The sequence below is a fragment of the Opisthorchis viverrini genome, assembly GCF_000715545.1.
Source record: "Opisthorchis viverrini unplaced genomic scaffold opera_v5_44, whole genome shotgun sequence".
Taxonomy (NCBI): domain Eukaryota; kingdom Metazoa; phylum Platyhelminthes; class Trematoda; order Opisthorchiida; family Opisthorchiidae; genus Opisthorchis; species Opisthorchis viverrini.
This window is the reverse complement of record NW_008751700.1, coordinates 986,011-1,003,450: the sequence shown is the minus strand read 5'-3', so window position 1 is coordinate 1,003,450 and position 17,440 is coordinate 986,011. Positions and strand designations below refer to the sequence as shown.

Genomic DNA, 17,440 nt, shown 5'->3' with positions numbered 1-17,440 from the left:
TAGGCGCAGTCCCCGAGTTTCCGTCAACCTTATGATCTACTTGAACCCAAATTGCACTGTTTTCGAGAACTACACTCATCTGCGAATCAATTTGGTTTTATGAAAATATACCGCGATATCTCGAATATCGTGCCAACTGAATCATGAAGCGGCCTGTGTGCAGCACATTCAGCTGGAGGACATCATAAACGAGAGATTCAATTGAGTCTCCCATGAAAACCAAATTGATTTGCAGATGGGTGTATTTCTCGAAAACAGTGCAATTTGGGTTCAAGTGGATCATAAGTTTGACGGAAACTCGGGGACTGTGCCTACCTGATGAGCCCGAAACGGAAAGGTGAAATCGGTCGTGGGCTGTCGAAGAGTTTTCAGCAACCTTGTGAGTAGTTTTCTCTATGAACAAGAGTATTCTGTTTAGTAGCAGATGGTCGTAAACCTGTCTCATATTAAAGATCCAATACTGCAAAGCGCTTTCGTCAGCAGCTGGTATGTCAAAGCGCTGTGGCTATTCTTCATGTAAATTTTAAGCACTGACAGTGCATCAGCCCGTTTTAGACTTTTACTATCGAAGGGTATCCCTTGAAGTGGATGCTAAACAGTCTGGGAGTTGAGCATAAAGCGCCAGTTGCAAAGTACACCAGCCCTGTAGTAGTGAATGACCGAAGATCAATATGCTACACTCACTAACTTTTCATCCATTCTTCATTCAGCTTGCTATTCCACCTCGTAAAAAGAAATCGGTCGTCTCAAGAACTCGTGAAGAACAAAGCTCCTCACCCCCCGGCACGTTAGAGGAATTACCCATGATTTCACCCTCAGCTCAGAAACTAATGGACGACATGCGAGCGATGTTATTCACGTGGATCGAATGCTGTTGGCCCGGTGTAGAGACTTACGGTGTGATAGCCAAGATGGTGCTCGAAGTAAGTCTACCTGCAGTAAATACATGAGCAAACTTTAGCACACATCTCAACTTTGGTTGTATGTCGACAAAACGTACTTGTTTCAATATTTCGGTGAAAGTCTGTAAAAAAATAAAAACCCGCCAGTATCTTTCACCTATGTTCTGTGGAGAAAATTTTATGAAGATTGTTCGCTCATACTTGCAGTTTAATTAAAAATAAACCTCCTAAAACGGAATGCTCATGTCCCAGAAAATCGTTGGTACTCTCTTGTCTCAACTTGGATGCAGGTGAATTCGCGTGGGTTTTCAACCTATGGTTTGCGTGCACAGGTAAATCTATATCAGCTTGTCTGTAGTGGTCCAAAAATATATCCGGCCAGGTATGTGAAAGATTTGACTTAATGGGTGCCTCAGCCAACCAAATCCCTAAATTTATTTGTTTTACTGATTACATGACAATATTGGCAAAGTTTTCATTTTCACTATCCCGCGAACTGACTGGATCCTCAAGTTGGTTTGGTCAGTTATAGGCTTTATCTTGTCAAACCCAAACATATACAGTATCGTTTACCCCGTAAACGTTCATAAAGCCCGTTGAGTCCAGACAACTCATGTAAATTTTTCAGAACCACAATTATGCCTTTTATTTGGGATTTGACCAACTAACTGAAAATATTTTTGCTTACCAGTGGTGCTCAAATTATTCAGATCCATCGGATAATAAATCAGCCACAGTTACTCTTTATTCCTATCAACCAACATTGATCTGTTTCGCTTATTCATTTTCAGTACCTTTTACTCCCTACGCGCTTTAGTCAAAAGATTTTTTGAAAGCCATTCGACCATTGTCTTCCATCTCATGATTCAGAAATCTAGTTTTGACTCCGTACTTTTGTGATTTACTTCAAACAATGCCGGCAAGTATGCGCCTGGGTGGTCCACATGAACTTTCAATAAACTTAGAAAAAAGTGACCATTACACCATTAGGAACTCAGTAAGCTAGATGGGAATCGCATCTTTTTCAAAACACCAATTAAATTTGTGAGTGCAAATTTCGAGCAATCGCTCCAACATTTTAGTGAACTGTGTTGTATGAAAACCAAAATTAGATACTGCAATCTACTCCTGGTTATTCCGAGATTCAGGGGATTTGGAAGAAATTTTTATCACATCTTATGACCTTCTACCTTGCTACTTAGGAAATCGCTAAGGGCGGATACTTCACTAGTCCTACCTGCAAGCGTCAAAACCGATGAGTCGAGCAACGAGCACCAAAGAATGGATCCGAATTCAAAACGAAAGTGATCCCGACGGAAGCGTGCCGTACTATATGACAAAACATCAATAAATCAATTAATGTACAATAAACCTTTACAGTTATCGACCGACAGTTAGACCAACGACATACACGAAGACGAGTATTAAGCGTGAGTAACCTGTTCGAAAAGTGTAAAAAATGTGAATTTAAACAAACGATAATACGGTTCTTTTGAGGAACCAAGAACATGTTCATAGTGCAACGCAACGTTTTGATGGATGAGATAGAAATGGGGTGATGCGATAATAATGAAATATCAATGAATAGCAGGCAGGATTGGGCGGAACATTTGAATTTTCGCAATTGAGCTCAGGCAGATTGGGTGGGAGAAATTTTTAAGCTTTTTGTGCGATACACCACCCGAGTTTTGCATAAAGTGACATTTAATTCGTCTGAGGTGGCTCTACTTTGAATAGGTTCTTCTCTCGACTCCCTTCTCATTCTCCGTTGATCACTTGGTAACCGGCATTGGGTTCATTAGTGTCAATGATAACCGAAAATACGACTGTTGTGTTGCAAGTAAACACACCTGTGCGCAATTTGAATTTTTCAGACTGGACAGATGTTTGACCAAATGCTATTAATTATTTGACCAGAAAAAGCAACAAGCGTTGTGTAATAATGTAGTTTTGACTCACTGGGAATGTGCAAGAATCACGGCCACTTTTAAAGTGTGCATCTTTTTGAAGCCTCATCACAATGATTATGCTGTGAAATTATTTTTAGGCTCAGATGACTCGGTTGCCTCCGCTGTAGATAGGCTAACTGGAGACAGAACAAACCCCACAAATGCCATAGTTCCCGCTACTTGCTTTACTCACGGACTTCTGTCAGATAGATCTACTGTCCACTTGTTATTCAAAAAGCAAAGATTGTCTTAGACTGATCGTTGACCGAATTGTAAACGTAATAGACAAGAAAGTCACCTTCTAAGTCAATTTTAAACTCCTCCATTCAAATACCAGATCACCTCAACGATTGATTTTTCATTCCAACCAATCTTTTTACAACAGAATTAGTTTGATCATCAAAAATCATTTGCCAAAAAGCATTTGTTGGCCCTACCCGACTGGGGTGTCCTGTCAGGCGGGTCAATGGATCGTCAGGACAGTTTCTGGGTCGTCCTTTTGATGATGTGTTGGACATACAAATCACATCGCTCAAGTCTGGACACGTTCGCCCCTTCAGACGTGACAATTTAGATGCTTCCAACATGCTCTGGTTAAGTAGTGGTAACCGCTCGCTTCGCACATCAGGTTTCCAGAGTTCAAACCCCAGCATGACCATTGGATGTGCACTCCTGATGAGCTCTAATAAGAGCAAAGCTCGAGTCGAGTGCTTCGATCCTTCGATGTGGTGTCACTAACATAAAGACGCCAGGACAGGAGAACAACTGTTTCAACGAAAGTGACGTGAATATGGACATCCTCTGGTACTTAGGAACTCAAATAAAATGTTATCTCACCAGATCTTACACCCACGCGGAAATATTCAATGGAATATTGTCCGCCAATTATACCTAGACTAAGTTGTTCAAATGCCATCTCTAGCAATACCAAAGTTTTACATGATTAGCACTCCAGAACTTGACCCTGTGATGGCTAGTTGGAAATGATTTTGTTTCCTTCCTTCAGGTTTTCATGACAAACGAGACATCCCCAGGTTTCTGCACTAAAGATGATGATAGTCACCGGATGGTTTTTTAATGGCGGCAACATTTGAGTTGCTCTTCATGTTGCCTCAAGCTCACATGACATTGTTTCTGCCATTTTATTTGAATTTTTTATACACTTATCTTCCCTAAATAATTTCTAGAAATTGTTCGATTCTGCAATATCCTACGCCCGAAATTTGCACGAAAAGCTTCGTCTAAAGGGTTACTGTGATGAGGAAGGTCAGTTCGATATTTCACCTCAGGTTAGTTTTTCCTGGATGTGGTTTCTTGTGCAATAGTGTGACCATATTTTATCATGCATCGTGAGCTGTCATTTCAATAGCAATGGTTCCTTACTTTTAATGAACCAACGGTTCTTTTTAACGCGTGACCTGCTTATCTGAATGTTACTGTTGTACCGACGTTATGTGGACTGTGATATTAAGGAACCAAATCCTGATTATTTTGTTTAATGGTGGGAAAAATTAAGTTTTTCCAATGCCACCAGGTATGATCCCAAGTGAATACGCAGAGGTAAATAGACGACGATTTATTGAACAAAAATCATCGACGCGTGTGTTGTTTGACGAGACCAAATTTCGTTGATTGCTTTCTTTCTTCGCAGCTAATCACAAGCCTATTCCAGTGACCCGTTTTCCAAGTTTCAAAATTAAACGCTTATTTAGGTTTACTGCATTATTTGTATACTGGCATCTATAAGACTAAACTAATAGGTTCTTTTTTGGTGTCACTAACTGCATGAGTAGTGGAGAAAGCACTTTACTTCCACTTTAGCTCTGCATGGCGTTAAGCGCCCTAGATCGTGTGATTATCTGGACTCAGACAATACCGGAAAGCTGCGGTTGGTCTCGTCGTAAATCTTGTGCATCTGGGCAACCGGAGGAAAAATCTCGTCTACTTGATGAAGCCAGGCAAAGTAGTCCCACTGTGCCGCGTTTGGAACGGATCCCTAGAGAAGATTTACAGGCACTCTATGAAATACAACGTTCGGGAGTCATCGAAATCCGACACGTTCTGGATCGCATTTTCTACAGAGTAACAGCAAAGGTATGTCTGTCGCATAGCTGGTTTTATTTACAGAATGACTTTTTTGGCACTTAGACCTCTCAGCTTTCAGTTGCTACATCCCATCTACGTGATAGCAACGCCTCAGCCATGCATCTTGTGTCAGATAGCCAGAGATGGATTACTTCTTACCAGTTTGGAAATAGGCTGCATAAATCTTCCCAAAAATGACTGCAGTGGAATGGATGCTCCTAGGTAACACGATAATAAAATGTGCATCTCTATATAGTATTTTTTGGTGTCAACCGTGGTAACGGCGATAGCCGGAGGCATTGCCGTAGAAGATATACTTGATCACACAGGTCGTTCGAAAGTTTGATGCAGTCCTCTAGAAGGCACTCTCACAAAAACCATGCCATAAGAAGAAAGCCAGACAAATGACAGAGAACAGGATGATCCACTTGCACGACATGTTTTCTTGTATTGATTGTCATTTTCATATGAGCTATGGGTCGTCTCTTTATACTGAAATTCAGCCTACCTGATCCCTGTGACTATTGCTAAAAGATCATTGCGAGAATACATGCTTTAGGAAAGGTCCACTTGGAAGTAAATCGGGACATTTTTTTACCGGTCAAAACGATGTAGTTTTGTAGATTGTCGCACGCTACTGTTGTAAACCCAAGGCAAATAACTTGTGAGAGTCCGATTCTGCAGACTGCTTTATACCCTGTACTGCATCAAAAAGTCTCCCCAAAAAATAACATGAACAATTACTAACCAACCGCTACGCACCACTACGCTCCACAATAACGCACTGATGATGTCCATCTCGACTGTGATGAAACGTTTGCAGTCAAATTGCCCAGCTTGGCAAACAAGCCAACGACCATCTGCGCTACCTGAGCTACCGACATTTTCCCCTATAGAAAACCTCACTCTTCTGGATAGACTCGTGAGCAACAGGATGTTTTATTCAAACCTGACAGAAACAGCTCCTCTCCCTAGCTTTTTTATGTGTTTTGTATGCTATGAGCGTAAGAATAATGGGCTTTTTTTTCGACATTTCAGTAGGTAGAATTTCTGTAGTGTATTGCACGGATCATCTGTCAGTTCATAGATATGATAATCTTCTAGATCTATAGAATTCATAATGATTAATCCGCATGGCATCCGACTGATGAGTTTGCGTTGATGTTTGGAAAAAAGCCACTCTAAACAACATTTGTTGAAAGTTCTTGTCCGCGTAAGCACAACTTCTGTAGTGTATTGCACGGATCATCTGTCAGTTCATAGATATGATAATCATCTAGATCTATAGAATTCATAATGATTAATCCGCATGGCGTCCGACTGATGAGTTTGCGTTGATGTTTGGAAAAAAGCCACTCTAAACAACACTTGTTGAAAGTTCTTGTCCGCGTAAGCACAACTGCAAAGGAGTTAGCTAATAAACATCCACCAAATGCAAACAAATGCTTGGAACACCGGCATTCGAACAGAAATATTGACTGGTCTTCAAACCAAAACAAACCGCATAGTTAACTTTTGCAGTAGGGAAACAAAGCTCATGTAATGTCAACATTGCTTTTGTATCACACTGACCGCAGACTAAAAACAACGAGTTCACAAAAAATTAAAAGGGAAATAAACAGCCTGGAACATTATTTTACCCTTGCATCAGCAGATGGTCCCTATTGAGTGCAAACAAACTTAATTAATATTTGTTGATCATTATAGCCTTTTTATCCACTAGCACTTTAGCCACGAAAGCCGCAAAGGAAACTCTAAAGGACATTTTTGAGTCCGACCGCTTGTGTTAAATTTGATATCTTCTCAGTCGACGAGGGTGATTTTTCAAACATCAGTTCATATTCATCAGTTGACCGAATAAATGAGGTAGCGAGATGCACATTTCACCTAAGTAGAACCAACTGAAGTCCTTTATTGTTGTCCTACAATTTAAGCTAACTTACTATCTTTTACTTGAAGGCATTCTTCTACCTGAAATGTGAATTGCTGCGACTTTATTCCACTGTGGACGTCAAATATGTTACGAACTAACAGCTAGACTCTAGCTACTTTAGTTACAAACTGATTCTCCCCATGGGATTTAGAAATAGAACTTGTGTAGGTACCGTCCAGTTCACGTCGGCTTTCGGTACACTGCACATCTGGTGATGATAATTATTTTTTATCAGTAGTTGAATAAGCATGGTTCGCTTGTACGGCCCATGTTCCCCAACTGCAATTGCAGTAGCTGTGTCCGCATATAAAACAGTCTTTATTAGGTTGCATACTTCCAGGTTAGTTGGCCCTTCTGAATTGAATGCTTATGAATAAAGGTCGTTATTTTCGCGGAAGCGCCCACCACAGTACGCATTTTTTATCGGTAACCTGGTGCGACATGGGTACGACCATATGCACATCCAGAATTTATAGTGAAACCAACAACAACGTAGGTTTAAGGCGATCATTTCCCACCCGAATTGACAAGTAGGCATGCGTGGCTAACTAATCACACCGGGTTTCCAAAGCAAACACCATGAGATAGAGAAAACCTCAAAGAATATGATTTTTTGTGACCTGGAGAACCTGACAATCTCCCATGGCATCGACTTTCCGAGGGAATCGCACCCTGTCCAAGATAAGTCAAAGTATAAAATCGGCATAAGGTGTTTTCCGAGTATTTTCCAATCAGCCCACAACTGAGTTGTTCTGATTGGTTTTGCTGATCCGGGATTGTAGTTATCATTCAATGAGTCGTGAAGACAATGGCTTTCTCATTGGCTGATTTTTCGATGGGTAAAGAGAGCGAACCATTTTTGTAGTTATCTAAGCTAAGTCAGCTGGCAATCAAGCCGAATGTTAGATGGCCTGGAGGCATATTATTTTTGAGTCAAACTAGCATTGCCAAAGTGTGATTGGTTTTGAAAATTTACAAGCAGTGCAGATATATAAGGCAACAATGAAAGGCTAACAATTGAATAGTGTATGGATGAAATCTACATATATATGCACCCATAAGCAGTTTTTTCAGGGTGACATTAAAGGGTAAACATTAAGGCTTCTTTCAATACCTCACTAACAATGCTCTTAGAGTAAATGAGGATAAACACCCGCTGAGCGGATTGGAGCGGGAATGTGTATCTTGAGCAGCATGTTGCCCCATGAAAGCCGACCGACATAGAAGTGACATCTTTTTAAGCATAAGGTGATATTCTCAATCCGCTCAATGCACTACTTCACCTTTTTCAATGAAAAAACGAAGCCCGTACAAGTTTCATACAACCTGGTAAACATAGGTAAACTGAGAAGATCGGCCTGAATGTTTGGCCTCGTGCACCACTGTTCTATAGCAAATATCTGCAGCGCCATCTGACTTCAATGCCTCCTCAAACCTTACTTTGCATTTATTAGCGAAAATTAAAATTTTGGTTCTAGTAACACAAAAAGTACACAAAACGCAAAGCGGGGCAAGCGCATTAGTGCTGCAAAAGAAAGGCAACAAACCACCACCGGCTGCATTCGTCATTTATTTGTCTCATGAGGTATTCTACCATCAGTCAGAAAATCTGAGTGTTTTATAGCTACGCTTGACGTCATTTGCCTTTCGCTCCGAAACAAAGTATGCTTCCAGGCCGATTCCAGCTGTTAGTGTTCTAAAGGATAGTATCAGAAAGTCTACTCAGGCACACCCAAATACGAATTCACTGTATTGATTCCAACCTGCCTAAACTCCTTCTCTGATTTAGATGCGTCCAGAAATCCGGAAGAATGTTTATCACTTATGCTGGTGCGCCTCTACCAGTCCTACGGAGAAGGTAAGCAACACATTAATCATTGGATTAACTAATACAAAAGTTTTGACATCTTCCAGCCACATATGACTGTTTCTGAGGGTACCTTTAGAGTTTAACAATCTATTGTTGTGGTAGCTGCTTTGCAGTCGATGGCAACGTTTCCTTAAGTTCTGTATTTCTTGGAAATTATATCAATCCTGTCTGTGGCAAGTGATGATTCGTTCTACCGGTTTATGTGCCGCAGCGTCAAAAAGCTTCCCTACAGAATTCTTGACGATCAAATGATTTGGTCACACATGAAGAAGGGGATTCATGGGGCTCAGCGAATGAGTTGTAGTGTCCCCGTGCTTGGCAGTAACGACGTATAACGTAGTAAAATTCGTATTTCATCCGGTGATTATTAACGTCCTCTACTGCACTTGCATCATTCAGTTGTAAAATCCCACGTTCATTATCTGTATGCCTGTTTATCAAAAATTCAAAATAATGGGATTTTCTATCTACCCGACCATTATGAACGTTTCTTCCTTATATCAACTGGATACTTCTAGTCCTGTTTCAAACGCACCAAACAGCAAAATCTCCCACTTCCTAATAATATTGGTCGGTCCCCTGATTAAATGACTATTTTACCCAGTGCTTCTAAGTCAAGACACATTGGCTTGAACAGTAATCAACTATGCGCATTTTGGATGACTGCTTAAATGTTCGGGTGCTAGATACTAGCCCGTAAACAACAGGACATACTGACCATTCCCAGTTAGTAAGCTTTTTGGGACAAAGCAGACCACTAGAAGCTAGCCAGCTCTAAAGAGAAGAAAAATCATCTTTTGTGAAAAGCAAGACGGTGTCGATGAACCCCATTAAATGTTTAAGTTGGTGTCGTGAACTGCCACTCGGCGCACACAAGGCCAGTAAGCAGAGAGAAATCAACGCAAATGCGGTCACGCCTCTTACGCATTCTTTTCAAACGCAGCGCTTTGAGCAGGCGCCTGAGACTTCGCCGTTTTTATTTAACCTCAAAAACTCAATCACCATGATTGTCCAAACAAGGTAGGATGATTTGCGCGAAAAAATTATCCTAAGGTCCCTCTACGTCTTCGTTATTACCCGAATTTAGTGAAACTATGGTACAGAACTATATCTCAAAGAATCCCACGTGTTTCAGCCTGCTTACCGATGCGTCAGTATTCACGATGGGTATGTGCATATGTGTATGTTAATATGTGTAAAGGCGTGTCGCCTAACATGTCTGCCGAATAGCCCATCTTTGTTTAGTCCAGTTTATTTGGGACTAATATTTCGCGAAAGATGGAGCGTTTGTGAACAAAGGACTGTTTGTTGACTAACACGAAATAAGTAGTTACTAGGTATTAGATATGAAACTGAAGACGCCATTTGCACAAAGTTTCAGAAGAAAAGAGTATCACCAAGCATCCTCTTGAGCTTTTGTGAATGTTGTAAGAATACTCAACTGTAATGAACAAACACTGCAAAGCTGACCGTAGGTTTCTTACCAATTTTCGCCAGATGCACTTTGCCAGACACTACTCGCGCTTTACACAAGTAGTGCGCGAAATTCCTCGCCTGTAGAAATATCTGGGTTGAGAAACTAGAACTTGTTGAAGCCGTGTCTTGCAGTATACCATAAGATAAAAGTGGCTTACAAGGAAAGCTTTTCGGGAGCCTCTGTGACGAATAAGGCGTGATCCACAACAGAAGCATTACCCCTCTCCTTGAACATTGTTGTCGAAATTCGAGGCGGTCATAATGAAAGGTACCACTGTATGTCTGACTAGTATGAGGAAAGCTACTATATCCTGCAAAAGCTTCTGACACTTAGACCCTAGAGTGCCTTGTTTTCTTTATTTTCAGGCACTGAATGACTTGCTGGTTTATTTAGAATCCAACATTGACACTTTACGTAGACAAGTGTCTACTGGACTTCTACGACGCTGCTACCTGGAGTTGTGGTCAGAATGTCTGGAGCAATTTATCGAACAAGCCCATAAAGAAGCCGAGGTGGCTCCCGGTATTGGCGGACCGGGTGCATATCTCAACCCACCAGATTCAGCTTCGACACCGAACACACTTGTTATACCTCTGTCCACACATTTTACCGAATCCCAGTCACCCGACGCGCCAAATTTAGTTGATCCTGAGACTGTATTGAGGGCAAAGTCTACACTGCTAAAACTCAAGCATGCCACCGAACTATTGCTACAATTTTTCATGCGGACCACCAATGGGCTACTGGAAAAATATGAGCTGGAGAATGAAACATACCAAGTGAGTCATGCTTGTAGCTTCGGAAAGCTAGACTCACAGTGGGGTTTTCTCCCTATTAAAGTCTGACGGATGAAATTTGTGCAGAGTTTGGTACCACAGGTGCTTCATCATCGAACAAGTATGATGAGTGAAGAAAAACACCGTAAATGTGATTGCTCCGTTAATGACCAAATTTGGTGGTGCGCTGCATCAAATGCGGCTGGCTCCAACCACTGGACAAAAATGAGACAGAGTGAACGGCGTGCCGCGGAAGAAAAACGATCTAGCTGCATGATGGTCTAGGTGGAATCCTAGCAAACCGACTTTAGTATAATCATGTGTAATCAAATGATGAAATCCGCATTGCTTGGTCCATTGGTCGTACAGTATTTAGAATTGCGTCAAATAAATGGCCGCTGGTTAAGTTGGTTTTCCATTTATTGAGATAGTTTCGGTTTAACTGGCGACTGTAGTTGTCCAACATCTGTGCTAATTTCTTAAAGAGATGTAGCGTGCCGTGAATTTGAAAAAATACGTTTTTCCGTATATAAAACATTTAAAACTTAGTTGTTGATTCTTCCAATGAATTGGATAGGTTGCTGCAAATGTCAAGATGATATTATCAGTGCGTTCAGGGTTGAATTACAAACATTTTGTGATCATGTTTTTGATAAAACGACCTCATGTAAACTATGTAACAGTTGTTATGTGATTTGGAAATAATACAGTAAAATTTCATCATGAAAGGTCGCTGGAAACGGTTAGGTTTTTTCGTCGTTGTGCCTAAGGATATACTGAGTCCGAGATTGGTAATCAGCCCAGCTTCAGAGTTTCAGAGTCTCACTGATTACTCACAGGTGACAGTTCTCGACAAACTGCAATCATGAAACATTTGTTGGCTCGCAGCGCATCATGTCAAACGGAACAAAACGATTATTTGTGCCATCCAACCACGACGCGTGCATAGCTCCCACCATATTCTACGCTGTGAAAGGGGATCACCGATATCAGAAAAGAGCATTGTCTTTCAACCAATATAAAATCGTCCCAACTTAAGTCTACTTCTGCTGATTGAATATTTTGTTGTATTGAAGTATTCTCCGTCGGAGAATCGTTCAAACTAGCCTCGTAACATATATTTTTCTCTGTGGCCGAGTGATATACGGGGCAGATATTTGTTTGGATTTTTCGTGTAAGAGTCATCAAAGTGGCGAAAATTGTCGAGTGCGGATTACTCACATTTCCAATCAGCCGCTTGTGGCCGAACTATTAGGTTTACACAATGGTGGGGGGTTTAAAAGCTACCAGGGTTTCTAAGAACGTGCGTTGCTCATGAATCTCAGTAAGGTTGAAACAGCCGTACAGTTGTTGGCTCTTTAGCATAGATTGACTTTAATTACGGGATGAAATCCCAATAGAAACTTATTCATTTTGGGTGTAGTTGAATGTGGCTCTATGTGTAAGTCACTGAGAAACTCTCGGATCGACGGATTAAGTTTCTGACAACGCACCTAACGATCTTTCTGGCTCCAACATAAATTATTACACCTCATCGGTAAATCAAACACTGGAAAATTAATGAGACGTTGGCACGGTGGGCACATTGTTCTGACTAATAAAAATCCATTTTTGCAAGTTGTCACATAAAGAACGTTATATAGAAAGCACCTCACCTCACAAGTTGAGGTTCATCAACGTCAGGTTTCTTATTTAAGATAATAACTTATTCTAAAGGACGGTATTTTGTGCTGAAAATTTGGGATTTAGTTGTCTTTGAAAATTCAGACATAAACTTCACCAGGAACACATTTGCCCGTTTAAAATACCAGATCGTTGGTCCAAGTACAATCTCGCTTATTTCTACACACGATATTAAAATCCCGACGTACTAATTTCGTCAGTTTATCATGACCTGAGACAAAGAATGATGAAAAAAAAATGTGGCCAAATAAATATGCCGATTAATGTTTATAAGCTCATTAGTGGAAGGTACTGCTGGCTGGTACAATGCCCTATTTTAAGCGATGCTTAAGAGGTTATATTTAAAATGGCCACAGTCTGTCACAACAATGAGGTCTTTTATATAAACTACGTTCAGAACAGCCTCCCGTCTAAATGACTCTCGACCTTGTTTTACGTTCACTTACACGGGTCACATATTTATCCCCCTAAATCTATGCAGCATTTATGGCAGTGCAAAGATTGACTTACTCCTTGACAGCTCATTACATCATCAATCGCTGTATGGATTTGTTTCGAATTATGGATGCATTCAGAGTGCCTGGGATTTAGATTCAGTACACGGCAAATAAATGGTCTGCAGTTGATTTGCCACTGACGTGTAGCATCGACATCTACCTCGGAAATCCCGAAGTAAATACAAACCAGGATCGAAATGAAGATGCTGCCATTTTATGTCTTTGATGTCTGACTATAGATGTCTTCGAAACAAATTCATTCGTGGTCTGTCAATATTTGAAATTCCTACATCCTAAATGTATCTACCCTGAGCGTTGACTGTGTATTCGTCACATCTTCGGCCGGACCATATTTTATTGTAGGTGACAGTGTCGGAATATTTAAGACTGCCCGTATAGAAACTAAAAGAGAAAAATTAGACTAACGCGTGTTACTGACAGTGCAACTTCGGGGCCATGCAGTACACAGTTAAAAACGATCGTTATGAAAATGAACCACCGACAGTAGGGCGGAAATGAAAATCCGTTTGTTAACCAAGACAGAATACAAGCGGGTGTCTGGGTTATTCGGAAGATTTCATCTGCAGCGTACATTTTCCAGGAATGAAAAAATAGATCTGTTCAGTTGAACGAATAACCCGAATTTCTTGTGCAAGAACGCGATACCTCGAAGGAACATTACGTAAACTAATCGGCTTGAAACGCCCTTGTTATAAATGCTACAAGGTATTAAATACCACATTCTGCTTAGTAACGCGTTAGTATCAGTTATATGAGCCGAAATAAGACACTACATTGCTTCTACCTCCCACAGCAGGTCACTCTACTTAGTCTAAACAAGGACTGCGCAGTGCGACCTGCTCCTGTAGCACCACAGTCACTGCTGTATCCACGAACTGCCATCAGGAATGGCATACTTACAGAAAAAGTAAAGGAGTTAAATTTGAAACGTGGTGTTTAGGTTTAGTGGCATTCGACGTAGATTTCACGGCTTCGAAACCAACTTCAGGTCACCAAATCAGCCTTTATGCGATGCACGATACAACCATATTCCGATTCGACCACTCTGGTCGACGGGTTATATGACTAAAAAACCATCAACTTATAACAGTATTTCGATATGATTGCCTCCGTGGTGCGTAAAGGTAAAATTACACCCCACTGATAAAGTGTCAGTGAACAGTGAGCTTGGATACTCATTGGAAACACTGGGGACGCAACGTTCAGTTTAGCGAAGAAGAGATTATGATATAAATGGGCTTGTGAAAGGCGTCAGGTTTTCCACTATTTTTGTTTCTCTTTTTCGAAAAAATCTTGCCTTAGGGGGACATTCGAGCTGACTCCTCATTTCTGGAAAACATCGTGTCTGTCTGATTGAAAACAAGACACCCGGGTGTTTTACTGGCTGGATGAAGTTTGCTTCAGATAGACTTACTCAAACTTTTGAGGACAGATCCATTTTGCCAACCATCACTACATGGGGACGTTTCAGCATTTCCAACATTAGGATTCGCCAAAATGATTGGAGTGTTTATCCAAACACAAGAACCGGATGTTTTAAATCAGCACTTGGATTGTGACAGTTCGCACTGAGTATCTCGTAACCTCTATTTTATTATATTTTGTTGAAAGGTGGCCGAGCTTCCACTTCACCAACGTAATTCTCTTTTTGATACAATTTGCAGGACATCAACTATCTAATTCAGCTTTACGTGAGCAGCACGCCGGAACTAGTTGAGTTATATTTCGCTGAGAAAATGGAAGAGCAGGTAAGACTATGGGATGTAATACCTTGAACGCACCCAAACTGACTGGTGGATTGACTGACCCACTGTCCGCGGTTTACTGATTACTGAATTATTTAACTTGTCAATCGAGCATATAAGTGGTTGCTTGTTTCGCTTATTCGTCACAATTTTTACTTAGTTGTGAATAAGTGAACCACGCTAGTGAAGTTTTATATAAATAACAATGGCAAATTACGGACGTTTAAATTTCTATGCACCTTCAACTAACAACTATACTCGAAGTCCCTTAGTTCTCAATACGCACGGTGTTTGTGTTCTAACTCGCTTCCGCTGGTCCTAACGCCTGCGGAATTTCAACTAAAGCCAAACAGGCCCGCCTGTTACATGAGCCTCATTAGCGTATTGTACTTCAAAGTGATATTTTCAGAATCTGCCTGCTCGTTACCTCTCTGAATGTGACAGTAGAACCGTGCACATCTATAAAACAAACACTGAGCGAACCAGGAAACAAACACACAACTGTGATGGCCTAAGTCACGTAATTTTGTCGCGAAATAGAAGATGCTTAACGTGTTTGTTAGAGAAAAAACAACTATGCAAGCGCTTTTATTGCAGTCAGCGAAGACTCATGGAAGTCTTTCATCCCCTGAGTTCTTATGAGTACAAATAATGCCTTATTTCTTCTAAAATAAATAAAATAAAATAAATAATGCACCAAACGCCTACAGTATCTTTTTCTGCATTTCAACTTATTTCGTTTGCAGGACAAAACATCCAGATCGTCTTACGGCACACTCAGCGTAAGCGTCAGTCTTCAACACTCGGAACTTATTGTCGAGGTTCGAAATGCTTCTGGATTACTTCCACTGGATTCAAATGGTAAGTGCTATCGACTGCAATCCAAGTATAACTGGCCGTTAGTCTCTCAATATACGCATTACTTAAAACTGAAAGTCAAGTGTTATCTGCTTAAGTATTGCACTGTCAATAAATACCGTCAGATCAATAAAAGTGAGTTATGGTCCCATAATTTGGGCAACTGTCCCGTCATAATGGCACATTAAGGCATTCGAAGTGCTTCAAAAATAGTTTATTGATCTGAAATGAAGCATATTGTGAATGTGTCTATTTCGTCCAATTGTATCTTTCGTTAGACTGTAGTGAATATCTGTATGGTCTGTGTACCGAGTCTGGCACAATGTTAGCCGCATAGTTTGCACGTTGCAGGACTTATATCATACGACAGAATCCATCTGAGCGCACCATCGCATGCTAAACTAAATCTTAAGCAGAGTAATTGCTGATTACTGCATGCTCACGTAGCCAGTCCAATCATACTAGAAACGCACAAAAGCTTATCAGTTTATATTAGTCTATCTTAAAGATTCACAAGTACTGTGTAAAATATACCATTGTTTCACAGTCGATCGATGCCGACAAGTTTTCAATGTCCACTGAAATTTCTGTATAGTTGTAATACCTTCATGTTAACTACAAGAAGGCATTCCGGGTTAACAATATCCGTTAAATAAGAACAAGATTTTCACAAACGAAACTACTCACAAGTTTGCTGAAAACTCTTCGACAGCCCACAACCGGTTTCGCCCTTCTTGGGGCTCATCAGCTAGGCGCAGTCTCCTAGTTTCCGTCAACTTTATATTTCACTTGAACACAAATTGCACTGTTTTCGAGAAATACACTCATTTTCAAATCAATTTGATTTTCACGAGAGACTCAACTGAATTTTTCGCTTGTGGTATTCAACAACTAAATGTGCTGCACACACGCTGCCTCATGATTCAGTTGGCACGATATTCGAGACATCGGAGTATATTTGCATAAAGGAAACCACTCACAAGTTTGTAGAATATCATAAGCGGGAGATTCAGTTGAGTCTTTCTCAAAGAACAAGATTTTATGCTTTATACGCAGAAACGCAACAAAATAATTTAGCCAGGACTGGAAAATCACTGTTTGAACGGGAATTATGTGAGCTTAAATTCTACAAATCTCACAACCACCTACAGCATCTATGGTTTACAGACATTGGGCGATTTGCCCACAGAAGACCCTGTGCTCAAGAAACGTTATAAGCCTTAACTATCATGCCCATGACTGCCTATATATTTTTGTGAACTGAAAACAAATGTACTTTCCTCGTGACGCGACGGGCAAGAGTGTAAAGCCAAAAAGGGAGAACATACAATCCGTCTGGTGCTTGTGTTTAGTGATAAATTAAAACTTTATTAACAGCCTTGACTTACGGATCATTTTGAAATGTAAGGGCGTAACAAATGATTTATCGGGTAGGGTTTTCATTATGCATTATATAAGGGCAACAAGTTTTTTTAACCATCATCGACAGCATGACATCAGTGCTCAACACCAATGCTTCACTGCCGTACAGCCATGACTTATTTGAAAGCCACATTGTAGAGAAAAGAATAAAGGTGGATGGGGGAGGGACTTAGTGCTAGCTTAACACAATCATTCCGAGGTGCCTACACCTCCAGACATTCA

At 40.7% G+C, this 17,440-nt stretch overlaps 1 protein-coding gene across 1 annotated transcript in view; it reads left to right on the top strand.

The window, feature by feature from the left end:
• The window catches only part of T265_03199 (hypothetical protein), a gene marked incomplete at both ends in the record, with an annotated part of 56,633 nt that overhangs the window by 25,308 nt on the left and 13,885 nt on the right, over positions 1-17,440 (top strand). The window contains 8 exons of the mRNA XM_009167618.1: positions 236-337; positions 752-923; positions 4,039-4,140; positions 4,673-4,945; positions 8,659-8,727; positions 10,582-10,995; positions 15,685-15,799; positions 16,509-16,748. Coding sequence (XP_009165882.1) covers positions 236-337; positions 752-923; positions 4,039-4,140; positions 4,673-4,945; positions 8,659-8,727; positions 10,582-10,995; positions 15,685-15,799; positions 16,509-16,748 — 1,487 coding nt within the window. The remainder of the gene's footprint in view (positions 1-235; positions 338-751; positions 924-4,038; positions 4,141-4,672; positions 4,946-8,658; positions 8,728-10,581; positions 10,996-15,684; positions 15,800-16,508; positions 16,749-17,440) is intronic.